General features: G+C 36.0%; 1 protein-coding gene across 1 annotated transcript in view; it reads left to right on the forward strand.

Annotated features, from left to right (window-relative positions):
• LOC139971053 (serine/threonine-protein kinase Nek9-like) overlaps positions 1 to 27,952 on the forward strand; it is a 73,690-nt gene that overhangs the window by 23,763 nt on the left and 21,975 nt on the right. The window contains exons 8-10 of the mRNA XM_071977215.1: positions 12,812 to 12,916; positions 23,663 to 23,721; positions 25,769 to 25,883. Coding sequence (XP_071833316.1) covers positions 12,812 to 12,916; positions 23,663 to 23,721; positions 25,769 to 25,883 — 279 coding nt within the window. The remainder of the gene's footprint in view (positions 1 to 12,811; positions 12,917 to 23,662; positions 23,722 to 25,768; positions 25,884 to 27,952) is intronic.

Genomic DNA, 27,952 nt, shown 5'->3' on the forward strand with positions numbered 1-27,952 from the left:
CATCATTTTCTTGATGGGGATGCCACTAGAACACTTATTCAGGCTCTTGTGATATCTAGAATTAATTATGCAAATTCTCTTTTAATTGGTGTAAACAAATTGTATATTCTCTGTCTTCTATTGATTAAATTTTCTGCGGCTAGACTACTTCATCTCTAAGAGAACACATAAAACCCATTTCATACCATCTTCATTGGTTGCCTGTTGAATATTTCGTGCATTTTAAGATTGTAGTACTTTGCCTCAGTTGTCTGAAAGGCATTGCCCCTAAATAATTAATGGAATTAATAAAAGTCTTATCAACTGAATCGTACATTAAGGTCATCTACTTAGCTTTTAGTGGACATATCAAAACCTCCATGAAAATAGGAGATCGGTCCTTTGAAGTTTATGCCCCCATAGAATGGAATCACCCTCCCCCCATCAAAATCTGACTTAATACTTCTCTTTGTTCTTTAAAACAAAACTTAAAGACTTATTTCTAGCAATTTTTTAATGATTTCTGCTGACTTTGTTCCACTCCTTTGTTGTAATTCCTCTGTCTGCTTTTATTTCTCTGAACTTTGATGTTGCTCTTTGGATTTTTACAGTATCTCTAGTTTGTTGCCCTTATTGTTTATAGTTTTTGTTTATAGTTTTTTATTGTCTTATCTCTTTAATTTCATTGTTGTTTTCTTTTATTAAGTTTTAAAGCTTCTTTTATTTGTAAAGCACTTAGAGGGGTTAGTTTAAGATTAAGTGCTTTACAAAGTGTAATTTAACAATAATAATAATAATTATAATTCCATTCAGGTTGATGGATACTTTATTCAAGACAACAATATGAATATATAATAACCAGTATTCAAGGGGAATAGATTGTGGGCCAAAAACCTTGTTTTACAGACAATAGATAAACAGTCCTGGTTTTTGAGTACCAAGCAAGACTCAATTGGATCTGCAGAAACTACTTAAAGCCTCAAACTAACCAAAGGATGCTAGAACAGTTTTAAGCTTTCAAAGCTAACACTTTATACTTATATGTTCAGGTAAAATTGTGGTGTAAGGGAAGTGTATTGTATCGGATCCTCTGTTGTATGATGTTCTAATAAAAAATATTTCCCTCTTCTAGTTCTCTTTGATATTAAAGAGACTTTGGGTGGACTAATTAGCATTTTCACTGGCATCAAAGTTTTAAGCAAACCAATAAGAGGCTTACTTTCTCTGTCAGTTTTCTGGTGTAGAGTTGATTTAAAGGGTGTGAAGACTCGCGCACAAAGAAACGTCTCATGCCGGTAATCTGACCTAGTTTTGAATGAGGTATAACAGAAGTGTTAGACACCACCATCGATCGCAGAAAATACACACACAGCTTGCTACCGGTGGTAATTAGACACTAGTGTACAGTCAGTACACACAGCTACGGTCAATACCCACAACACAGTGAACATAGCAGCGGTGGACATCTCAGGTCTAGATAACAGATAACAAGGTATTACGTTTCATTACTGTCTGCATTTTGTAGCGGCAAGAAGAAAACTTCACTTGCAAGCAACGGAAAGTTAACTTTTTCAGAGCGCGGCATGCAGTTTGGGGTGAGTCTTCAATGCCTTTAAATTGTATGGCAATGAAGTTCAATGGTTCATAAGGTTTGACGTCCCAGACCTCCAGCTACACCACAGTATAGACTCATGCACATTCAAACTTGGTGGGCGTATGACGGATATTGCTCCGGTCATATGAAATCGTTGCCTTAATATATATAGCTAAATGTTGGGATGTGATCTGCAAGTTGCAACTCCATATGATTGCCTACTTGTTTTGAAGATTTAGCATATATAAAAGTGATTAGCTAAAGCCTTGTTCACCCTGTACCAAGCATTTCACCATTCAGTAACAAATGAATAAACATTTTATCTTTCAACGTGTATGTAGCTTCCTCACTAATTATCAAATCAAATTTAGTATCGTTCAAGTATCGTTTATATGCAATATTCATCTCAAAACCATTCATCTATTTATAGTTGAGTTTGTTTGGTATTAAAATTGTTAACAAGGACACCATTCAGTTTGTTTATATATCTAACGTACAATTTACATTAGAGTAACGTAGTTGTTTAGACCTTTTGCTTCCTCGATTGATTTCGCTGCCAAACAATGTCTTCCTGTTTTGGGTCGTTAAGGGATAAACAAGTCTCTGCCTTGTAACGAAGGGAGGAACTTAATTATATATAGGTCATGAATGTTTTTCCAAGATGGTATAAGGTAGTGCCCCCCCCCCCCCAAAAAAAATGAAGCAGAAGAGTATTTATAATTATATTTGCAACAAAAATTTGGAAATTGACTAATCAGTTTGTAATTCATATTCGTCAAGATGCAAGTCATAAAATAAAAACTCTAGCTGCTGTTCAGGGCTCTGTGATGGAAATGTTAAAGAACAGTATCAAAATATTGGTATATTTTATTTCATCAGGAAAGCAGGTTTCCATTTGTGGTGTGTGAAATCAATTGTGTGTGTGTGTATTTGTGTGTGTCATTGAATGCCAGGTAATGTTTCAAATTAGTTAAATCATATATATCTATGGAAGAATGTTAATGAATTAAATTGAATTAATGTTTGAAATGGAAATTCTTTCCATTTTCTACTTTAATTTACCAAAGCATTCTAAACCAGCAATACAAACTCCTCCCTCCTCCCCTTACCCCTCCTCCCAACCTCTCTAGATTTTCATTGTTGCTATCATAGAATGTAAAGCTGAAGATGGTTGGGTTAATTTATCTTGAGACGTAATTTACTGATTATCAATTTGAAGTAATGAACCATATTAAGGCTTTAGTTGCGATGGGTTCTCGTATATTTCTGATGATTGAATGAAGAATCATTTGATCCATACAATGTTTTTTCCCCCCACAAGTTCAAGTATATCAAAAATGATATACTGCCCTCTATTTTTTGGCTTGGTTGGCAGCGTATACAAGTATTATTGTTGCACTGTTGGCATTGAAAAAACTGTTCTTTGTTTACCAATGTCTTTGGTATCCTTGAGCAACCAATGCAAAGAATGGAAACATTCTGCAGTCTTTAAGTGTTTTTGGGTGCATTTGTCTCTTTTCCTATTTTGGTATAAATGCAGCAGTTTTTGTGTTTGATTGCCAGTTGCCAGTAATTTACCAAACATAACAAATAACATTGTTCATAAAAAGGTGATTGCACTATATCAAAGTAATGCCCCGTCTAGCTTCCTGTTTTTTGCTCAATAAAACCTTTTAAGTGATTAAATTAGTAAAATTACAATTCCATTCACTTCTGACAAATTTTTCAGTATCCATTTGTGAATATTAAAATGATTTTCTCAAACAACATAATATATTTATCTATCTATTCCTATGAAAAGAAAGAAAAGTTCCAGATATGCCCCTTTTTTGTTTGTTAGTAGTTTGAAAAGCAGTGACAGTGTGTGTCGCATTTTACCCAATGTTATTGAACATAACTATAGATTTGTAAACAGTGATTTTGGTCAAACCTTGAATATATATAGGGATCCTGCTATTAACAAACTCTGTGAAAAGAAAGTAAAGAAAATTGTCAAACTTTCGTTGCATATTCTTTCTTATCTGAAACGACTTATGATGAACAGATGAAGTAAAGATAGTTTCAAACATTTTTCACATATTTCCTACAAAAAACTGCATTTCATGGGTGAAAAATTGCAGAATCCTGTTTATCTAGCAATGCCAGTTTTTCCCTATATAGTGAGTACTGTTATTCAACTTGTCAAACCTTGCTTAAATGTGGAAATCTGCAAATCAGTTTTTTTTGTCAAATTGAAGATCCACTGAAAGGGAAATGCAATACATGTTATACACTTTGGATGAGAGTGCCAACCCATCCCCCTCCCCCTCCCCCTCCCCCTCCCCACCTCCATGTCCCAGTTCGCATAAACTTTGATAAGACAATTTTTCATGTGTCTAACAGTAAAACGCAAGGCATAAATAAGGGTCAGTACCAAAATTGATGGCTGATGTTTGAAAAACATGTCAAAAAATGTCACCTTGTTAGGTCTTACTTGGCATTTTCCCCAGACTCTGTGGTTGACTGCCTCCTATTGCTTTATTTGTGGTTTGGTTCTTGAATATGGCAGTAGAAAAACTAGCAAGGAAATGAATAATGATTGCAGGGAACCATTGTAGTCTAGTGCTTTATCCTATTTTGGGGTCAAGCACTGTGAAATCAGTTGGAAGTTTAATTTGGATAATAGATATTAAGTTCTAAATATGACTTGATTGTTTTCAAATGCATTGCTTCTTCCACTGATTACTCTAAAAAAAAAAACTTGCAAGTAAGTAAAAAAAACAACCAAGGAATGAGGGAATTTGAAAATTCCTGGAAATGTGCTATGAGTTAGTCACAACCATTTTATAAAACGTTTGTTTCTAAATCTAAAAGGTTGATTACAGTTATAAACAGCTAGTTTGGTCCTTCATTACAGCAGTTGACCAGTGTGCTCATATCTAGGGTTTAATACAAAGGGTAAGACTCATTATAGCCTAGTTTTGCTGCTTAATTGGTTGTACCAGTGATTCCAAGCAGGGTTGTCCTAGATATAAACTCTACTTGGTGTGAAAGTTTCATATGAGGTATTGTCACGAGAGTTGTTTGTTTACGGTGGGTTTTTTCCCCCTCATGATAATGTTAAATCCTTGTTCCATGTCACAACTGAGTGAACACATGCAATAAATTTCAGAGGCAGACATTGCAGACAATTGGCTCCCCATAGAGTTCTTGGTATGCCCTACAGGAAACAAACAAGTTTTGTCCTTCTGGTCCAGGGGTGATGTTTATCTCAAGACCATGGCAACAGAATGCAGTGTAACTGGGTTTAGAGCCTTTGTTCACAGAAGCGCCTTTGAACTTCACCAAATGTTGTGCAATAAGTATTTGTACTGGAATTTTAAAAAGGCACCATTTTGTGTAGGAACTAGCATTGTAAGTGTATTCGATACAAAGAAATTCAAACCATCTACCATCTGCAACTCACTGAGAAGCTAAGGTTCCCATCTCCATACAGTTTAAGGTGAGAATTCTTTTGTTTCTTTTCCTGAGACGTCTTGATTTGAAATGCTTCCCTCTATTCTTGTTAAGATACATAGTATACTCCATGGAATTTTCCTATTGACAAAATTGTCAAAATAATTGGTTCAAAATGACGGATAGCTAAAATGTCAGCCATTTATTGGTCTCTGTCCCTAAAGTGACTAGGAGGAATTTTAGTTACGATAGCCTGTTAGATTTAGTCATTTAACTCACCATTGAACAAATTTGTCTATGCTGATGATTTCTGGTATGGCCATCGTTGCTATGCTGGAGATAAATCAGCTGTCTTGATTGGTGTTTGAGAATTTCGATGTCTAGTTTTAATGACCTAAATTAAGAAAAAATCAAGAAAATGTTGCAAGTTTCTTGTCCTTATTGTTTTCCAATTCCTTTTTTTACATGGGATTGACACTATATAAAGAAAGTGACTGGGGTGATGAAATGTTGGACTTTGGAAATGGAATTGTTGATTATTTGGTGCAATTATCCTTCATTTGGTGAAAAGTCCAACACGATGTCTTAGTTTAATCAATTATTATCTTGGTTTAATTAATATAAGCTGGGAATGGTAAAATTGCCAACGTATCCTAAAAACTGTCCCTCTATTTTCCCATTACTTTAACTAGAACCCCTGCAGCATATCCCCCCTCCCACTCCCAGGGGATTTTACTTGTACAAGGACTGCTTTTGTTAGAGCGGAGGTCTCAGGTTCAAAGGTCATCAGTATGACCTCCAAATATGCTAGAAATTCAGATAATGGTCACCTTGATCAAATTACTACAAGCATTTTTACTGTCACTCTGTAACATAGTTTTCTAAGCTGAACCATTTGGTTGTTGATTTTAACACTTTAATGTTTGTGAAAAGAAGAATAATCAGAAATTTTTGAAAACCTGTAGCATTTTTTTAAACTTTTGAGAAGGGGAAGGGGTGGGGGAGGTGGTGGGGGAGGTGGTGGGGGAGGGGAAGGGATCTTTGCTGTCTTAAAGTTTCGTATGGTTTTAGTGCATCATGTGCTTTATTTCCTAAGAATGAATTCTGAGAAAGTCATTTGATTTTCAAAGGCCTTTATCTATTTCTGAATTGAAACTTGAAGGTCAGTTTGTGTTGTTTCTTTGAGAGTTCTAACTCGGTATATTGTCAAATTGTGCAAAATCTTAAAGCCAAGTGACTGATGATGTCAAACCTAACCGAACACAATGCCGCTGTCCCCCTGTAGTTGACACGAACATGATGTTTCTTGTACTACCAGCAGAAAATTCATTATCTCTGTCGAAAAGCTGTGGGAAGTACTTTGCTATTATGAACTGATTTTTCCCCCCACTGGCAAAATTGGTAATTTATGACTTTAAAGCTCAGGCCAAGCTTGTCTTAAATTTGATTACCCTCTCCTGATTCTGTTCTGGGCTTTTAAATTATTGCTGCTTTGTGATTAAGTTGTTACCATGACAATGATGTCAACTTTATTGCTTAGCCCTCATTTCTTTCAAATTTTTTTTTTTTTTCCTTTTTCTATTCTGTTTTGGTTCGGATATAAATTGTTTTTCCCCCCTTATTGATGGGAAATTAGTTTCCATGTTTGCGTTAATTAAGGTAAATTAAAAAAGGTATTCAAAGAAGGACGAGACAGAAAACAAATGACTAAGTGATTTTTTTTCTTTCTCCTGATTGAATATTTTCAAAAGAAGCTATACACAAGGTTTAATGAAATTGTTCAAAGACTTTGAACATGATAAATTAAAGTGTCCAGAATTACATGTCAGAAATATCTAGCAGTTTAATATCTAGAGGAAGATGATTATGCTTGTTTCTTTCATTTTTGAATTTTTTTTGCTTTTTGTTTTAAAAGACGTTTGTGACATTCTGCATCGTTGAATGACTTGACCAGCAGGATCTGTCTCCATCAGACATTCTGTAGAGATGATAAAATATTAAAAAATTATACCAAAAAACTAACCTTGATATACTGCCACCAGAAAATTTGAAACGTTTTTAGTTTTCATTTTGATATTCAATATCTTTTAAAGTTGTAAGTTTAAACATTCATATTTTGATGTTGTGAATAAAAACAATGCCACAATTACACAACTTTTTAAGAGCTGATCAATTTATAAAAACACACTAAAATTGCAAATACTGACAAATAAATGAAATAGACCAATTATTATGAAAGAAAACAATATTTACAAATATATTCAAGCTCATGTTGGAATGCACAACAAATAAATCCAAAATGGAATATTAAAGAGATTTCAAAGATAGTAAAGAAGAAGATTATTGATCATATTGACTGCACACCATGTCTCCCCTCAATATATGCACTCTAATCTTCTATAAAGCCTCTGCCCTATTAAAACTAATAACAAGTTAGGATAGTGTCTTCAGTGATCCATTTCCTCGTTACTTCCACTTTCCAAATCTTTTCTCCAAATCTTTGTATCATTTTGAAGCCTCCAAATCAGTTTTCCCTGTGAGAATTTGTCATCCCCTCGAAATCCAGTCCAATTTACATCTCCTCTGGATCAGATAAAAACTGTTCACAGAAAGATTTCGAAAGGTAGAGTATACTCAAGTATTGACATTTCAAATTTGTGCAATATCCAAACACAAAGGGAGGAATTTCTCATTTCCACCGCCAGGTGCCAAAGAAAAATGTTTGCTATTATTTTTTTCGCTGACCTTCACACAATCATTGAATTTGGATTTTCAAGCTACATTACACAGCTGTCCATGGTATCGACACTTTTCAACATTTTTTTGAATTTTGTGTTTTGTGTTCTGAATAAACAGCAACAACCTGGTAGTGGTACAGGTGACAATGTGAGATAATTAACACTATACCATTGCTGCTAGCCATTGCTCAGATATAGTTACTGTGATCTTTGATGTGTCGGTTCCTACGGTTACTGTAGGTTCGCTGCAGAGGTAAATTTCATCACATAAATAGTAAACGTTGCTAGTTGGATTGATTCAATCGACAAACACAACACACACACACAAAAACAGTAAAAACCTAAGAGAAGTACAGAATACATTGGATTGCCATGAATTGATCCCAGGATGTGGGGAGAATGTTGCAAAGCAAGATGATGAAAATGTCCGTGGATTTCTTTTTTTTTTCCTTCTTTTTTTTTCTCCAATTATCAGTCATCTGATCATGAGTTTTTGCTAAACACTGTATATTAATAGAAATGGTTGATTTTGGTTGCATCGTGCAAAAATGTGTAAGAAAAATGTTGCTTCTGAAGCTGGGTATTTTGTTGTTTTTTAAATTATAGCGGTAGATCTCAATGCTGTTATTTCATCGTAAGTAGGCTGACAAGGGAAGTAAACTTTGCATTGCACAATACTAAGACACTTTGTATATTGATTGAAGGACTTAAAGATATCATGCAAGACAGACACACATAAACTGGGATTTTACTGCAAGCATTTAAACTAATACTCTCACCCATCCTTTTTAAATGTAATATCTTTTGTAATTAACTTAAAGGAGACAGAAACTCAACGATCATCTTTAGTCAGTTTGAGATAACTCTGATTAATTAACCTTCTCCCAAACACCTATTTATGAAAAATCTCATTCCATTTGGAGGTTTAATGGTACCTTCGTAGACAAAGCAAAGACATGAACAAGTCTAAATATGACATCATCGATGTGCTGCAACTATTTATGTACTTCTTTATTCATTCCGATGGTTATTTTCTATAATTCAGATTGGGTTTTGCAAATTCCGAATTTAAAATAATGAAGCTCTTATCATGTCATAGTGGCCTAATGACAACATCAACACTATTAACATTCTACTTTGAAAATATGAAAAAGAAAAGAAATAGAGAAAATCAATATTCATAGATTCAAATAGTATATACTGTAACATCACAGATTAACAAAAATGACAACTCCCAGAGTACAACTTTTAAAATTAGGATGTCTTCTAAAAACAGAGCGAGATTTCTCCTAAGCTGTTTTGGCAAATTTGTTCATGTAAAAAGGTCTCGGTCATATAAAACTAAAGATGATAGCTGGATTTTTGTGCCCCCTTTTAACCCTCATTGGCAAGTTACCAAGACTTAGTGTGTGTGTATGACTTTGTAGTTAGGGTGAGTGGTATATATATATATATATATACATTGCTTGTGTTTCCTAGCTTGTTCATATGGTAACTGAATGACTGACATACTAGGACCCCCTTTGTCTTTAATACAGAGGACTTAATTGCCCTGTAACTGTTTAGTTGTGGAATGTTAACAAGAAAGTGTCCATGGTAATGGTGATGTCATTAGCGGCTGCTGCTTGAAGGTATTCCACTATTACCACAGGCTTCCCCTGTGTATCGTGTAGGGACTGCACAGCTCTCTCACGTTTCCATCGTAAAAACCAGAGAGAGAGAGAGAAACACCCTCCTCTCACATAGGGATAAGGATGAAGTTATCCACATCTGTCAGTCGCACTAGGTTTGGTAGCAGCTCATACAATACCGGGGTGCATGATGTATGGTCTTTGTTATGACAGAAATTCTGGTGAAATGTAAACACAAGTCCACACACACATACGGTACACAGCTATCACAGTCAGCCATGTGGCCTTATAATGACAGAGAAGTGCTTGCTTTGCACAATATAGAAATACATCATATGTGATTCACATGACAAAAATACTGGTACACCCTATAGTAGTAGATTGAGCTAGCGAACGGTCGGTTGTAGTAATGTGTCTTTAGGCCATTCGTTGCTGCTAATGTACACAGGGGATCTATAAGGCCATCTACATGTAGGAATCAGATTTTAAATTTGGACGGGCCAAAGAAGCAAAGTCATCATTTATTTCTCATCCTATGCTCTGTGCCGTTATATATAGCTAATACTTGAAGCCAGTCTAACCAGATCGGAGGTAACTATTTTTTTTTTTTTTTTTCCGCCACAGCTCGGGTGATTTTTTATCTCCGATTAAATTTTCTTGAGTGGTCGAGGACAGGATTACATTTGCGCTCCAGTTATTTCTCAGTGGATGGAAAAACATGGACGTCATAGACGAACATGAATAGTTTATAAAGTTTGTAAAAACTGGAGACCCTTTTTAATTGGGTTTTCGTTGCACAGATTAAAATGTGACCATTTTACTTGATGTGCAATCGATAACGTATAGAAAAATGTGTGTCCTATGCAGTGGTAAAGTTGAATATTTTTAGATCAAAAGCAAATGTGCCATGATGTATAAGTGATAACAAGATGATGTTTTTTGAATGAAGAACCTTATCATGAATGATATCAGTGAATTTATCAAATATCTGTCTGTGAAATGCTTTTATTAAGACTTTGTATACGTTTTGGGTGGCAGTATGTAGTTATTAGTTCATGATGATATTGTCAACACTATCGCAAAGGTGGAGGGGGGGGGGTGGCAATGAAAAAGTATGTTGATACTGTCAGTCTTTGAGAAATGCAAAGAAAATTGCTTTATCCCACTTTCCCAACCCCCCCCCCCCCTTTTCCACTTTCCCATTTAAATTTTTCAAGAAATGTTATAAATATTTTTGCAGTGGTATCCACTTTTGAGAATGCTGTCTGAGCAACTTGACCATACGATCATTCCTACACTTACAGTTATGGAATTTTGGTCAAGAAAATGTGAGAAATTGAACTCAATCTTTTTTAAAAAAAATCAGTTTCTCAGTTATAATTATCTTTAGCACGAACCCTCCCCCTCCCCACATCCCCCTTTAAAGGGTGTTGTGTTAGTGGTACCTTTACCACTAATCCCATCCCTTTTAAAAAAAGAAATTGTAATTTAAAAATTTCAGGAAATTGTATAAAAGTTGGGCAGTGCATAGCTGTCTGCATAGTCTGCATAGTGACTATTTAATCTTATCATTAACATAACTTTTCGATAAACATAAACTGGTCTTCTTCTTTTATGGAACACATTATAATTTTGGTTATCAAATATTAAAAATGCAACCTGATATAATGTTTTAAAGTCATATTTCTCAGTTATATTAGGAAAAGTGGCAGAAATTCAACTTGTTATGTTGCTGTATCAGTTTCAAACACGTGAAGAAGTTTTCCAGAAAGTCATAATACTCAATACTATATTATACATGTAAAGGTATTTCTGTGGAATTTGTAATATTTTGTTAATATTGAAATTTCACTTACAGTATAGAGAGCCTGAGGAGGTACAGACCTTTACCGGGTCATTTATTGAAGGTCAAATTGGCAAGATTTATTCATTCTTGTATCAAATGTTCCCTGGGTCCTCCAGATATTACTGGTTTGACTTGCAAATTTGTGAAGTAGAAGGAAACTCCCTCAGAGCCTTGAAAACAATTTTGAGGGTAATGTCAGGTTTATACAAGTTTTATTTTTGTTTAGGGATGGCAAGGGGGATCGGGGGGGGGGGGTGATGGGATGTGGGGAGGAGAGTTGAAGAGAGAATGTTATGACAGAAGCAGTTATTTTGGACAAAAGGAGTGAAAAAGTGAAGCTAGTTGTATATCTAGAAAACATTCAGTACTGTACATTCAAAAGCACGATTGAAGCGTTATTATAAATTCAATCTCGGTGGTCTAAATAATCTTTTCTTGGTACTATTTTATAGTATTAACTAATTTTGACAAAACTTTTTACCCATTCACGGACCCACTAATCGGACACATACATCACTCGCTTTCTGGGGTGGGGAAGACATCCTGACACCACAAGGGGGGGGGGGAAGTCAAGATAACATTATTTGGAGATCCTGCCATTGGAGATCCCTGATTTGTGAAAGTCTAAAGAAGGGTGCACTGTAGTACGTTGACTACCTTCTTGTTTGTAAAGATTCAGTGTGACCTTGCTTGCATATATGCCATCTCATTCAACATTCATCTACCACACATTCTTAAATGTGAACCCTTATAGGTTGGCTTGTTTACCTTCCCAAGGGAATACAAGATGGTGATCCCCTTGCATTATCAATTTATGTGAATAAGGCCTGCAGAATTAGAAAAGACAAGGTCAAAGGGGTTATTTTATGTATTTTTTTGTAAATTTTTGTAAGTCATTTGATGTCGTTGTTCAGTGCAATGAGTAGGGATAAGTCTCTATACCGTTGGTCCTCCAGTTGTTTGTCTGTTTGTCTTTCAATGTTTTCTGTCTTTTTGAGTACTGCTACGATATGAATGAGATTATTTTCCATCTTCTTTTAATACGTTTGCGATTCCTCAAGTTATGTTTCTCCAGTCTCCATATATCGCTTGCATTTTAATTTATTTTTATATATTTATTACTGTCGTAATTATGAAACAAGACACCACTCAATCAGATACAGGTTCCTTAAATTCTATTGCAACACATATAAACAATAACTGAAATATCATAACTCTGTCTTGGGGATTATCCCTCGAGACATTTCCGAGCATCATCATCGTCATCACCATCATAATATTTCAAATTTCAAGGCAAAGCAAAATCTCATTTTCTCCTTTACTAGTGCTAGTTCAATTACATCTTTTTGCATAACAATGTTATATCAGAGAGAAAGTTAAAAACTTAAATTACATCGTCAGATTTTGTTTTCTGCCGATTGGAGGCTGCCAAAACGATAAATCAATACCAAGCCAGGGTTTGCAGCAGAATAGAGCTACTGCTAATGGGTTTGGCTATCGACTGTCGGCCGTCTTCCGGACATAGCTATCTGCCTGATTAAGTCCTCTCTCAATTTCTCTTCTATATTTCCTTCTCTGATTGGAACAGAATCCATTGAAGCTGGTATGGGGAATCGTACAAAATGACATCAAAGAGGTTGATCCAATGTATTCGGAAGAAATACGAGGGCTCGTCAAGGAGTTGCTGAATAAGGTTAGTTTTTTTTTCTTTCTTTTTTTCTTTTTCATTTTCTTTTCTCTCCCCTCTATCTTTTAATAATCACAGCCAAAGTTTGGTCATTCTTCTTCGGGGTTTTCTGTGACTTAAACTTTAACCTGTTGCAGGGATTTAATTCCATAGGATATACTGGAATATATGCACAGTATCATTTGAAATGATTAATTCCATAGGATGTACTATAAATAGAAATATATGTTACAGTATCATTTGAAATGATTACAGTAATTTCATAGGACATACTGTACTACAAAATCGAAATATATGTTATAGTATCATTTGAAATGACCAAACAACATTAGCAACTTGTCATAGTTTTTAACTTTAACCTGTTGCAGGGATTTAATTCCATAGGATATACTGGAATATATGCACAGTATCATTTGAAATGATAAATTCCATAGGGTATACTATAAATAGAAATATATGTTACAGTATCATTTGAAATGATTCATTTCATAGGACATACTACAAAATCGAAATATACGTTATAGTATCATTTGAAATGACCAAACAACATGAACAACTTGTCATAGTTTTCTTGCAAATAAAAAAACTATTTGGATGGCGGAGTCGACAAGATGCTCGAGGCTTCGGATTTATTTTAAACCGTTGCTCATGATTGTAAAGTCTTTTACCTGTGTCTGCGACGATTTAAAACAAAAACAGTGGAGCAGAAGATTATACATATATATCATTGCACAGTAAATGATGCATACGCAAAGCTTAAATTTTAGCGGCAGAGTCTTATCTTTGAATGGTTGGATTTAATTCAGAAGGGGAATAGATAGCTCATCCTTCTTGATTTACGATCAGAGTTAAAGGCTTTCTATCCAAGCATCAAAACATTTATTTTCAGTTATTTTTGCAGAAGGGTGACATTAAGTCAGCTTTCTACATTGCCTCGTCTATACGACAGGTTTTTTCTTTTCTTGCTTGCGCCTTTTTGTGAACTTCATGGCTATAAATTTTGTGATGGTCAACTAACGCTGCAGGAATGAACACGGCGAGGACTTAAACTATGCCACTGGAGAGCAATAAATCTTGGTCCATTTGGCCACATTCATCATAGCTAATGGATGCAGGGTGTTTTTAAATGGAAGATAAATTCTTTCCGAACTCAGAAGGTCACTTTATATGGTTTATGCCCCTTAATAATCCACCCAACGCTTCCCTCTCCCGTCTTACCCTCTTTAAGTATTTGTAGCCTCTGAGGTCCTTTGTGTTTATACTTTTGCCATAAGAACACAGACTGACCAATTCAAATGCCTTTACTGAATTATGATATCCTCAACTGACCCTTGTGTTTGTTTGTTTCACTGTTCAGTCCCATTAGATCAATAATTTGTAGTAAATTTGAAATAAAGCGATTTCCAATTAAACTACCTTTTTATTTCATTTTGATCACCTTTTTTATTTTGTTCCAACCTAAAATTACATAACAAAGTAGGTCATTAGCTTGAATAGTCTAATTTCCATTGAAATAATGCAAAAATGCAAAATAATGCAAAAAGAAGAAATGTTGGTCTAATGGAATATATTTGTTACTGGAGAATTAGATTTGACTTGATGAAATAGTCTAGGAGTGTCTAGGAGTATCTTAATATTTTGATTAACGGTATGTCAGTAGAAAAAGATGTCTGATTAAGCAATATAATCAACAGGCGTTAAAGAAATAAAAGAAATTCTAAAATGTCCAATATATAAAAAGACACAATATTGGACACACAGACATCCACAAAGACACAATGGCACACCAACACACACATGGACAGGTTTTGACCTTTCCCTCACCCTATGGACTTCCGGTCACCCTGGGGTACCCCACCATGGGTGATATCCCAAGAGTAGTGACTCAGGAAAATTAACCATTACCGTGGCAACTGTTGCTATGGCAAATGACATAGTTGTATATGGCCCAACTGGCAAAATAACTACAATATTTCATCCTCCCTGAAGTTATTATTGCACTCTGACTTTTCATTGCATGTTATCTTCAGAGACAGACACAACAAGATACATCTGTTTTATTGACCCAAACAGTTTACTGTTGACCTCATTTTACCTTTGTATAAAAATGAGATTGCTGGCACCATTATCATAGGAGATGAGTCATTTACTTCTGTGTAAATGGTCCTTTAAACTGTTAGCTCTAGCACTGTGGATATGTGAAGAATACATTCTTTGGAGTGGGGGTGGGGGGTGGTGAGAAGGTAGGGGAGGTAAGGAGAGGGAAAAGAGAGGGACAAGACAAAGGAGGGGAACCAGCCCGCTTAAAACCTCACTTTGAAATTTAACTTTCTCAGGGCCGTTTTGTTAAAGTCGCTCTCCAATTTTACTCTGGTACAACAAGAGTGGTTGCTGAATGGGGAAAGGTCGTCAGAGGGTGCATATCGGAAAATGACAGACCACATTGAAACTAGAAGCAGTTTGTATGTATGTCAGGGCAAATTTAATTGGTAGTACCATCATGGTAGTACCATCATGCAGTACCATTGGTAGTACCATCATGCAGTTTTGTATTTATGTCAGGGCAAATTTAATTGGTAGTACCATCTTCCTAGACTACCACATTTTCTGTTTGGACGACCAAAATCAGCTGTGTAGATTGTCCAGCAGACGACTAGTTGTTTAAATCAAATTCATATTGCATGTGACTAAATACCCCGAAATAGATCAAATGATAAACTGGTATCACCCCTAAAAGCTGGTGTTCTATTCATCAAACCTATAAATCTCTCCTACAGTGTACATATTGCGGTTCTATTCACCAAACCTAAATCTCTCCTATAGTGTACATATTGCGGTTTTATTCACCAAACCTGCATATCTCTCCAACAGTGTACATATCGGTGTTCTATTCACCAAACCTGCATATCTCTCCAACAGTGAACATATTGCTGTTCTATTCACCGAACCTGCATATCTCCCCAACAGTGTACATATTGGTGTTCTATTCACCAAACTTATACATCTCTCCCACAGTGTACAAATTGGTGTTCTAGTCACCAAACCTGCATATCTCTCCTACAGTGGACATATTGGTGTTCTATTCACCAAACCTGCACATCTCTCCCACAGTGTACAAATTGGTGTTCTAGTCACCAAACCTGCATATCTCTCCTACAGTGTACATATCGCTGTTCTATTCACCGAACCTGCATATCTCCCAAACAGTGTATATATCGGTGTTCTATTCACCAATTCTGAATATCTCTCCCACAGTGTACACATTGGTGTTCTAGTCACCAAACCTACACATCTCTCCCACAGTGTACAAATTGGTGTTCTAGTCACCAAACCTGCATATATCTCTCCTACAGTGTACATATCGCTGTTCTATTCACCGAACCTGCATATCTCCCAAACAGTGTATATATCGGTGTTCTATTCACCAATTCTGAATATCTCTCCCACAGTGTACACATTGGTGTTCTAGTCACTAAACCTGCATATCTCTAGCTCCTACCGTGTACATATTGGTGTTCTATTCACCAAACCTGCACATCTCTCCCACAGTATACATATCAGGGTTCTATTCACCAGACCTACACATCTCTCCTACACTACAGTGTGCATATTGCTGTTCTATTCACCAAACCTGCATATCTCTCCCACAGTATACATATCAGTGTTCTATTCACCAGACCTACACATCTCTCCTACAGTGTACATATCGCTGTTCTATTCACCAAACTTATACATCTCTCCTACAGTGTACATATCAGTGTTCTATTACCAGACCTACACATCTCTCCTACAGTGTACATATCGGTGTTTTATTCACCAAACCTACACATCTCTCCTACAGTGTACATATCGCTGTTCTATTCACCAAACCTACACATCTCTCCTACAGTGTACATATCGCTGTTCTTTTCACCAAACCTGCACATCTGTCCTGCAGTGTACATATTGGTTCTTGTTATTTTTGCTACATTTTTAGGGGCAACCAAATTTGCTGTTTGGACAACCAAATTGTAAGGCATGGTTCTCTCAAAGAAACGACAAGGAAAATTCTTGAAAAATTTGACCCGTATTTCGACTAATGGAAAGTTGCTGTTGAAAACACCTGAGCAAGGCACCCACTCGATCCATCACTTTATACTGCCTTACTTTATTAATAACAGAGTGGTCTTGAAATTTGTAATGTCTCTTCTGTGTGACTTCCTTCACAGTGGATGTATATATGTCAGTCCTCTTCAGAGCAAATACAACTGTCAATTTGTATCCTTAAAGTTTAGTTGCCATGGTAATGTACTAGAAGGATGTAACACTCTGGGACTAAGTGCAGGCTTGTCCCCTCACTTCATAGATACTGTTGACCTTACCGTACCTGTCAGTTTTACATCCTGGGCTGATCGGTGGGTCTCCGCTGCCAGGAGCTATGTGTCAAAATCACAAATCAACCAGCTGCAAGTTTATCGTAATTGATTGAAGTGCACTTTTTGCCAAGTAGGGAAGCAGTGTGTGGTGTGTAGATTTATGTCGGGTTGGCAACACCAGCATCGGCAATTTATTCATACTTAGAGAGCAGAGAGATTTTGTTTTTAATCCGTGTAGGCCGGGCTGGTAACCAGGTCTGTATATTGACTTGTTTTGTTGTAAACATTCGACCATGTGGAGATGGAATCGCAGGCAGTTATAATAGCGATCAGCTTCGTCCGACATTAGAAGCCAGGATTTTATACTGTCAAGATATATATATGCATAGCTGTTTGCCATTTGCCTAGCAACCAGTTTTCATGGTAGGGGATAAATGGAAGCAGAATATTATGATAAGGATTATCCATGGATGGTTCATGTAAGTTTTGAAATGATGCTTTCTTACTTTTTTTTAATGACCTGGCAGTATACAAGTGTGAGTATTAATGTGCTTTTCTTTTCTCCAGTGTCTTACAGATTATTTAAAAAAAAATTAAATATTCAGTAAATAAAGACATGGTAAATGGACACAAAATGGGGCAGCATTAGGCTGGGATAAATGTTTCGAGAAAATTAAATAAAAATTTTTCCATAGATATTATGGATTTTGTGTTAAGAATTAATGTTCGAACAACTTAAAGTTGGTCGTCCAACAAGACTATAGATGAAACAAAAAACTGTATGACTGTGTGCTTTAACTATAAATAAACTGGTTGTTGCTATGACAACCTGAAACAAAATTTAAGAACTGTTAAATACATCAGCCTTAAGCAATTTTTCAACTCAAATGCTCCAGCCTACAAACTCAGTGCTAAAATTACCTCTGTTTTTTTTTCTTTCTATTTCATTAGTATTTTCTTTCATATTTGCAATAAATTCAGTTTATTTTCGATATCAGTGTGATCAATATAATCATCACTATTTCAGATAAATAACAATGTATTAATTAAAACTTTGCACAGTCAATTGTTTATTCAGATACAGATTGTATACCATATGTGAGCTTTTGTAACACGTACATTTCCAAATTTCGATATGATGTGAAACCACATTAATAACAAAACACGGGCCTAGAATTTCACAAGTTTTAGCAATAATTTGCTAAAAGGTCAAGTGAATTAAAAATCTACTTGTTAAAATCCATTCCGACTTTTACACATAAGTTACTGTATTTAATTGGATGATTAGGTTCAACTAATGCCTTCTGTTCTACTGGCAAATTACAAATTCCACTTGCATACATGTATCTAGTAAATAGCCTGAATTTTTGAGGCATGAAACAGTGATTTTTCGTAGTCTTTGCTGATATGTACAAAAGCCAAAAAATGGTTCCTTGATTGTTATTCGACTTAGGCTATCAAACAGTAATTGTAATTACAAAACTTCAACTTTGGTTTGACTCATTTGAATTTTTATAGAAAATGAATGTTCATGGGTTTTCATTTTTAGACACCCAGTTTTCGAGTTATCGTTTTTCACAAATATCCATTAGAAATGTTGTTGTTGTTGGGAGGATATTATCTAAGGAAATAAGTTCTTCTGTTCCTGGAAATGCATTTTTTCTTTGGGATACACCCTTAAAATTATGCCTAACTTTGATAGAGATGATGGAACTTTGTTTATGAGTAGGAAAGCTGACCCACAGTGATTGTTATCAATGTTACAGTAACCAGAACACACATGTTGTATACTGAACGGCATACATTACTTTGCATTAATTATGACATATATTCCAGAACCTTCAAGCCGGTAGCCGATAGGGGGGTATACATTTGTTGTTCTGTGGATTAATCAGTTGCAGACTTGAAGTATCGAATTGTCAAACGTTTTTCCAAAGACCATTTCCTGAGTAATAATAGTCAGCTATAGGAGGCAAAGTTCAAGTTTTCGTCTCTGCAAAAAATATTCAAACATGCAAAAAGAATGTCCTTGACGGTGAGAGAAATGATGATGCTGTTCAACCAGCCACTTTAAAAAAATATTGTTTTGGACCATTTTTGGATGATAAGAAGGATAAAATTAACCAGATTCACTAGTAAAATGCCGAACAAAGGAATCTCCAGGCAGAGATGTGATGCTTAGTAGGGTAATGCCCTCGTAAATGGCAAAGGAAGATTGGATTTCAAAATAGGATGAGTTTTCCATTTGTTGGAATAACCTTTTTGCCTGCAGGTGTGGTAGGTCTATTGCTATTAGTGATAGTTTAGGAGGTAATGTGGTTATCCATCACCAAGGCAACAAAAATATGGTGCAGGGATACATGACAGGAGGCAACCACAAAGGACTTACCCATGTGGTTTCATATATGATATAGTCTGTAGGGTCTAGTACACAGTTTGTTTTACTCCACATGATCGCAAACCTTGTCACATCCTTTGTGTGCCCTTAACTAATTTGCACTTTTTAATATTAACCCCATTGTCTCTTTATCAGAGTCAGAGGTCCCTGTAAACGGTGTAAGATCCCACAAATGTTGTATAAAAAAGTATTTACCCCACCCCCAATAAAAATGAACCATTTGGTTTGGCATGAATATTTATGACATAAAACAAAATTATGTAAACAAAGTGTGTATGTCAGTTTTAATCCTCATTTGTTCAATATTAGGACCTTTTACCAGGATTATGAGACTTGGAAGTCTAAAGAGTCAATTTATTATCCTTATTTTCATATTTTATGACATAAAACAAATTATGTAAAACCAAGTATGTATGTCAGTTTTAATCCACATTTTTCAATAATAATAATAAGGACCTTTTACCAGGATTATGAGACTTGGAAGTCTAAAGAGTCAATTTATGATCCTTATTTTCAGGTTTGTTGTATTTTGCTTGAAACTCCTTTTAAATAAAAACAATTTTGTGGGATACGTTTCTAAATTTTGAAGGTTGGTGATGAGGGTATAAAGAAGTCCTTCATACAGTCTTTTGGTCTATTGTCATCAGCAGTTCTTTACATTTATAAATTAAAAGACTTCCAAGAGTCTGGAGAGGAAAGGGGAGGTTAAAGTAACAGCAAATGATGTTAGGCGAGTTCGTTGTCCAAATTCGAAGAGAGTCAAACCTTTAATATCCCGTAGCCTAAAAGAGCTTCTACATAGTAACTGATCAAAGTTGATTAATTCAGTCACAAATTTTGTCTGATTTGTCTCCACTCCTGCGAGTGTCTGGTCGACCCGGACCAATCCCGGAAGTGAATGTGCAGATTTGTGTCAGAATCATCTTTCGATGCGTTCATGACATTGTGATGGTTGGGTGATCACTACATACAGAGGATTGAGTTACTTTACTATATATAAGCTTGATACAGGAAGTGTTGTTTCTGATATATACATAAACTGACACTTCCTGCATAACTACAAACAACTTGATGTCTGAACTTTTATCTAATATAGCAATTGGCCACATGGGTAAAAATGATTGCATATATCTATGTTTGCTTTGAGTTTATTATCACTAAGGACCTTGACAACGAGTATGTTCAAAGAGTGCATTTTCACTCTCTTTTAGCTGCAGTACTACAAACGGAGCAATAACCTAAGAATGTAGATCATAATATGTAAATTATCCCTTCCACTGGCTGTTCCTTTCTCCAGTCATCATTTGATGTAGCCATTTACAGAGAAGCAGACATTTACTAGTTGGGCGCTACCTGCTGCTAGCTGTGGCCCTTCTCTTGGGCATCGATTTGCTTTTCCAATAGAGGGAGAGGAGAGGGGGAAGGGGGACATTAATAATAATAATAATAATAATAACAGAGATTTATAATGCGCACATATCCACCCTACAGGGTGCTCAAGGCGCAACATGGAAAAAAGTCAAATAGAACTACTGGAAAGCTTCACGCATAAGGTGAGTTTAAGGTGTTTCTTGAAAGCTGCAATACTGGTGCATGACTTCAGTTCATATGGTAAAGTGTTCCGAAGGCGTGGGGCGGCAACCCTGAAAGACCTGCCACCCCACAAATGTTTAGACCTGTGTTCCTGGAGGTTAAGCGTGCTGCTTGAACGAAGATTCCGTGATGGAGAGTACAATTGGAGTAATTCTGAAACATACATAGGAGCCATGTTATTAAGTGATTTAAAAACAATGAGTAGAATTTTGTAGATAATCCTATAAGAAATAGGTAGCCAGTGTAGATCTCGTAGTATAGGTGTTATATAAGACGATTATATATGGAGGATATGTGACTGGCATCCTTGGGGATCGGTCTAAGAAAAGGTGCAAAAAAAGCTGCCCTGGGGCAAAGTTTTCTTTATGTGTGTGTGTGTTTGTGAGAGCTTTTATACATTTGTGAGAGGCTTCCTAATTTAATAAGACATTTAAGCGAACAAAACAGAGGGGAAAAGTTCTTTAGTGGTCCTCCATTAAAGTTGCCAAACCATGAAAGTGGGGAAGTGGATGAAATGTGGAAGTGTCACCTCACTAAAGCTAAAAACAGGCCGTGGTGGGGGTGGGGGTGGGGGTGGGGGGAGGTTTCCCAACCCCTCAAATTGATGCCCATGGTGCCTGTTGAATATATTCTAGTTTGGGTTTGATTCCTCTAAAGTCGACATGAGCCTCCAGCATCATTCTTGGTAGAAGAAAATTTACGAAATATATTAGTGACCTAAATGCCAGCAGTTGCTTCAGCATTGCCTGACAGGGAGATGGGTCAATAGGCCCACATGAAATTGAAAGGTTGGAGCTTTGATTGACCACAAGGGTTTGGATATAGTCTTTCATTTTATTGGGGGTGTGTGTTCAACTGAAGGAATGGTAAAATGTCAGTTATATTTATCGCACTTAACAAACGCCTTTTTTAATCTTTTTTTTTTTCGGTAGCTGCTTTTGTTTGTCAAGTGACAACTTCAGTCGCCCTATTGGTTACAATTCGCTTCTCTCTCCCCCCCCCCCCCCCCTGCAGCAAAGTAGAGAAAAGGTCTGCAAGTTCTTTTTTCCCCTTCTGAATCTGTGAACTTGAACCTCATATAAGTCTCAAGTAGTTGAGAAGAACTGATACCCTTTCAGAGGAAATGTATTGACCTGGTTTACTAGGCAACACATGTCAAAATATTTGGATATTCCTAGCAGTGTAAATTTACTCATATTGTTTTTATCAGTGCCACCACATCCAAAACAAGACAAGAGCAGATGACTTTGGTTGACTTTGAATAATATCAAACTGCATGAGGGGCGAGAAAAAGCTGTTTTAGGGAAATATCAAGGAAGCAAACTTAAAATAGCTGTACTTCGTATATGCAGGGAAAGAGTCAACATTTAAACAGACAAGGATCAAACAATAAGACATTATTTCAATCTCAAAATGTTGATTGTGTTGGAAAATTATCATTCTCTGATCAAATATGACAACTGATAGAGTATATATATATATGCTATTTAACTCCCAGGATGTGAACACTTTTTTCTTGTACTTTTTGGACTGTTATCTATTTATTTACATGTTGGTTGGTATCCAAGCAACCTTTTGTTGTGTGGATTTTATATATCCCTGCAGGGGATCAGGGTACACATGAATGTGTACATTAAACCCTGAAGCACCTCATTCTACTACAAGTCCAGGGGCTAACATTGTTGTGTGCCAATTTGGCAATTGTGCGATTCCCTTGGACTTTGAAGCTCTCCCACAGAACACAGTGACTTTTGAATCTTTCGAGGAAGTTTGTACCTTTGAAATGATGAAAAATTATTTTGGAAACAGTTGATTATTTTCTGCCTAAAGTCTTCTTAAATATCGTTTGGTACGGCTAGCGTGTATTCTTCCTCATCAATCAGTCTGAGAGATATTAAATTCCTGGTTGACTGTAAGTAGAAGTAGAAAATGTATAGCTGATTAACGAGTTTGTAATCGCACGGCGTGCTTTGCAGGATTATAATTGACCCGTGGAGCAGATTCTCAGTACAAGCAGGGACAAGCACCGTTACTTTTAAATCCCTCATGTACGATACGCTTTGCTGGAAATATTGAAATAATCTGATCAGTTTACTACGGTATCCAGGAGTTATCTTCGTTTTAAGCTTTTGTAATTTATGCATCCATTTTAGGTTTTCGTGTTTGTGAATTGTGGTATCTTTCTACCCGTTTTCTTTGTCTGAGGTATAAACAGTCATGTCTGATAATACCTTCCCTTTGGAAAATTGTAACGTTAACTTTATTTAAGAAAGTGCAAAAGTGATGTTTATCTCTGGCACATTTTGTTTTAATTTTTGTGTGTTTTTGAAGATAAAAAATTCAAAAATGACATTCTGAATTCATCATGTACTCGATGTGATTTTTTTTCTTTTTTTTTCTTCACAGTCTCCCGTAAAAAGGCCTTCAGCAAAGGATCTTCTAGAAAATTCAATATTTGATAACCGGTAAGTATTACAGTTGAATTCAAAATAAAATAAAACTGTTAGAAAACTGCTTATCCACTAGAGAGCCTGTGTAATAGAATGTGTACAAGTAAGTTGGCCTGACGTTTCGATCCTAGCAGGATCTTCTTCAAAGGCTGAATGACAAGTAACAGTAACAGAAGGGACAAAAACACACACAGAATACAGACAGGTTAATGAGCAGTTGTAAGGCATTGTATCACATGTGGTGTATTAACTCAGATGTCAGGCTGGGTCGCAGCTTACATAGAAGGTACTACATTCCATGCTTAGCTTACCTGTCTTTACTGCACTATTCTACCTAATTTACCAAACTTTAGAAGCCCTGATAACTTAAGAAAAGTGCTCTTCAAATGACTTCCCACAGATATAGGTCATGGCCCACCTAAGTCGGTTTACAAAATATTCAGATCAAACACAGAGTGCTATTGAGTGAAATCTCTGAAGTAGACACAGGTTTGATTGAGATTGAACTCGGGAGGAACGCCGAGGTCTGAATCAATTTTTCGTGTGCAAAAATACTCTGAAAGTCAAAGATGATGCCTGTTCATATGTGGCCTCTGTGTTAAGTGATGACTATAAGGCGGGACTATGGTCTTGGTATGTCATAGTCCAAGAAATATTTGAGTGTCAGTAATAGTTTTGTAATTTTGTTTGGAATTTAAAGGTATTCATCTACAAAATATTTAAAACTCTGGAATTCCCCCCTTAAGGCTAAAATGATGGTCACATTGGCTCAACTCCCCAGCGCGCTGGCTAAAATGTGAATTATGCTTTGATAATTTGTAATAAGACAACTAAAAACAAGACCTTTTAAGCTTCATTTAATTAGCAGAGAAATTCTTGGATGACATTCAACATCGCTTGTCCTTGACAAAGTAATGCATCGTAAACACATTGGGAGCTTTGTCTAAACCCCTGGCCCCTACCCCAACTCCCTTCATTGGTACCCAGGGCCCTGATATAACTGGCTTTTATTCTCTTGCTGATTGACTCTCTGAGGTTCATGATGCAAAGAACTTAAAGTACTATGGACACCTAGCCAATTTGCCCCATATTCATTGGTTGTGTGTGACATATCTCATTCAAAATCCGTTGAAAGTTTTCCAAAAGCTCTTTTCGTTTCTAAGATATACACATGAGTTTTGAAAAATCTGGGAAACTCAATAAATATGTTCAAACTATTTACATGGAGTGTTGCACTCATGAAAATTTCTTATTTCTAGTTAGGCCTTAATGAGTTAACCCCTAATTACAAGCCCACATATATCATATTGAACAATGTGATGCTCCTCTTTTCAAATAAGACAATAAAATATTTCCAAAATTCGCATTAGGCTGCAAAACATGTGTTCAGTGTGCCTGAATCGAAGGTTGTAAAAACAAAGGAATAACATAAACAGAAAATTAGGCAGTCACTCCCTTTACATCATCAATGTGCATAATTAGCTTATGTTTATTCATAAATAAAACTAGAATTAAGAAAAGACTTGTGAAATGGTCAATCTTTGATGGAATTTTGATGGGAGTTGCAGCTATTTTCATGATTGATAATTCCTATGAAAGTGATTAGGACAATGTTGTACATAGGTGTCAGTAGACCTTTAAGTTCTAATAGATCTCAAGATTTTGATCTTGTTCACTTCATCTAGTTATTTCTGGCATGAGCATTAATTGTAAAACGACACTGTCTTTTACAGACGTAAACAACTTTGAAATTTCTGTTACAGCATTTCAGTCACCATTTGATTGCATTTACAGATCAGACTGGTTTTCACATACTCTGTCTTGGGACTTTTCTTGATATATAACTCCAACTTAATTTTCTATCATATTTTATGCATCATACTTTTGCTCACACATATGAAGTGTCCATGTGGGGGGGGGGGGCCAAGGTCCGACAAAAAAAGTTTCTTATTATCTCGCCTGGTATTCATCGAAAATGTGTTAACACGTCATGCGAGTTTGAGACTCCACAAAAATTTTGCCCAATTATGGACAAATTATGAATATTTTTATCCCCTTTCAGTGACTTCGCTAAAGAGATTGATGAAATAACATCAGAAGCTCGCAAGTTACGAAGTGTTAGTAGCATGTCTGGTGTCACAGATAGTGTTGCCGTGGTGACATCAGCAACAAGTGAGGTAAGCATTTGCTGGGGAGTGACAGTCTGCAAATTTTAAGTGTTTATGCAGCCATGTGATAATGTTGAAATGAGCCTCAACTGGGATTCATCACAAAGTCAATCTATTCGTGAGTTTCAAATTTCCTAATCATCTTCGCAGATCCTCCCCCCTGCAAAAATAGATTAAAACATTGACAGGGGACATGGGTTGTTGCTAACCGCGTTCTTGAGTTGCAAAGTGTTCTTGTATTTATTAGAAATTTTGCAATTTGTAAAATATGCACAGAAGCTTTGCAAAGTGCCACAACAAGTTCTAGGGACTTGGAGTAACGATACTGTGGCTTGTTAAAGTACGCTCTAGTTGCTCTATTTGAGGTTTACCCAAAGGACTTCAGAAGGGAAAGCCATACCCAGGATCCTTGATTAAGGAAGGAAAATTGTTATCTTCACTTTCTAATCAGCCTGAAAACTTTCATGAATGTTGGGAATTGGGGAATTACATCCTTTTGTTGGTACTTTTGCAGAGATGGTTTTGTAGTCTATAGTTTACGAGTTTGGAAATGAAATGAACGTTGGGTGTATGCTATAAATGACTTTTACTATTCGTTGCCGAAGGCAAGAGGAATCAATGCTTGTGTGAATGTATGGGTGTGACTCTTTGGATTGTAGACCAGTTTATTCAAAAAATGAAACTTGAACAAATTCCATACGTGGTATTTGACTCCAGCTTATTTTAACACAAGAACCTTGTGTACTCAGTTTGGAAATACGGCAAAGGAATTACCTAAGCATGTTGGCTTCCTGTTTTAGTGACACTTCTCTGTTTTATTTAATTAGGAAAAACTTTGCTGTTTCTAGGCTACAGGACTACCAATCTGTTATAGTAATCGAAGATAAACATAGAACGACTAATATTTCAATAGTGAATTTTGAGCAATCAAAACACTTTTAATAAAAATGCAAATTGAAACCTCTTTGAGGAATATATATATATATATATATATATATATATATATATAATGTAATGTCAAATCAATGCGGATCGAATATGACCTGCAGCTCACAGCTGCATATACTGTATATATTGAGTTTGAACATGACTAGAATGATAAACATTCTGCTACAGGTGGTGTATCTTGCCCACAAACTTTATATATTGCCCACAAAATTATTTATGTGTACATATATGTAAATAGAAAGTTCAGTTGATTACAATTCTGATATCGGTTATGTGAAAGTAACGGGTATAAAGTATGGTTTTGTATCTTCATTATCTATAAATAAAACTTTCCGGCTAAAAGCTAAGCTGTATTCCTGGGATCAAGATCTCAGATAAAGCAATGCCTTTGGTATTCCCGGGGGTTCTTGAACCAAACCTATTTATGGTACTGTGTGCTCCAGTGAAGGTTGGTTTCCATAAATGTTTACTTCGTTGGTAACAACTGAGGCAGATATCAAGAGAACAAAGCATGCAGACACAATAACAGTCTTTACAACTATTTCAGGCAAGCCTCACTGCCTTGAGATTTTTAAGTAGAATATTAATTATAGTATAAATATTTGTCAAAATAGCTCATGTTGATATGTAAGACATCCATAAGACATTTTATAGGCTCAGAACAAACATTGGGTGCCTGTGGTTAAATATTATAACAGAATGTGTGTGTTAACTGTGGCTTATTACAGATAGTAAATTACGATAATAACACCCTTTGAGAGAGGTATGTGCTTTTGTGAAGTATATCTAATTCATGAGTGAAAAAATTACGAATATTCACAATTTTTCACAACAATGTAACTTTGGCCAAACGGAGGCTGTCGTTGCATAGATTACAGTTGCTGTCTATTAGCTGCAAGTCGATACTTACCACCAAGTAATATTAATATTTTCGGTGCTGACTGAACTTATTCTTAAAGGACACAGAAACCCAACCATCATTATATGTCTATGCGGTAGAGATTGCTCTCACAGCTCAGCAAAAGTTTATATTCAACTTGAGAGATATCACAGATTTAGAATCTCTTTCATATCGGCAAAAGACGATTGTTGGGGTTTGTGTCCCCCTTCAAATATGTCTCCATTTTCTT

The sequence above is a fragment of the Apostichopus japonicus genome, chromosome 8 (assembly GCF_037975245.1).
Source record: "Apostichopus japonicus isolate 1M-3 chromosome 8, ASM3797524v1, whole genome shotgun sequence".
Classification (NCBI taxonomy): domain Eukaryota; kingdom Metazoa; phylum Echinodermata; class Holothuroidea; order Aspidochirotida; family Stichopodidae; genus Apostichopus; species Apostichopus japonicus.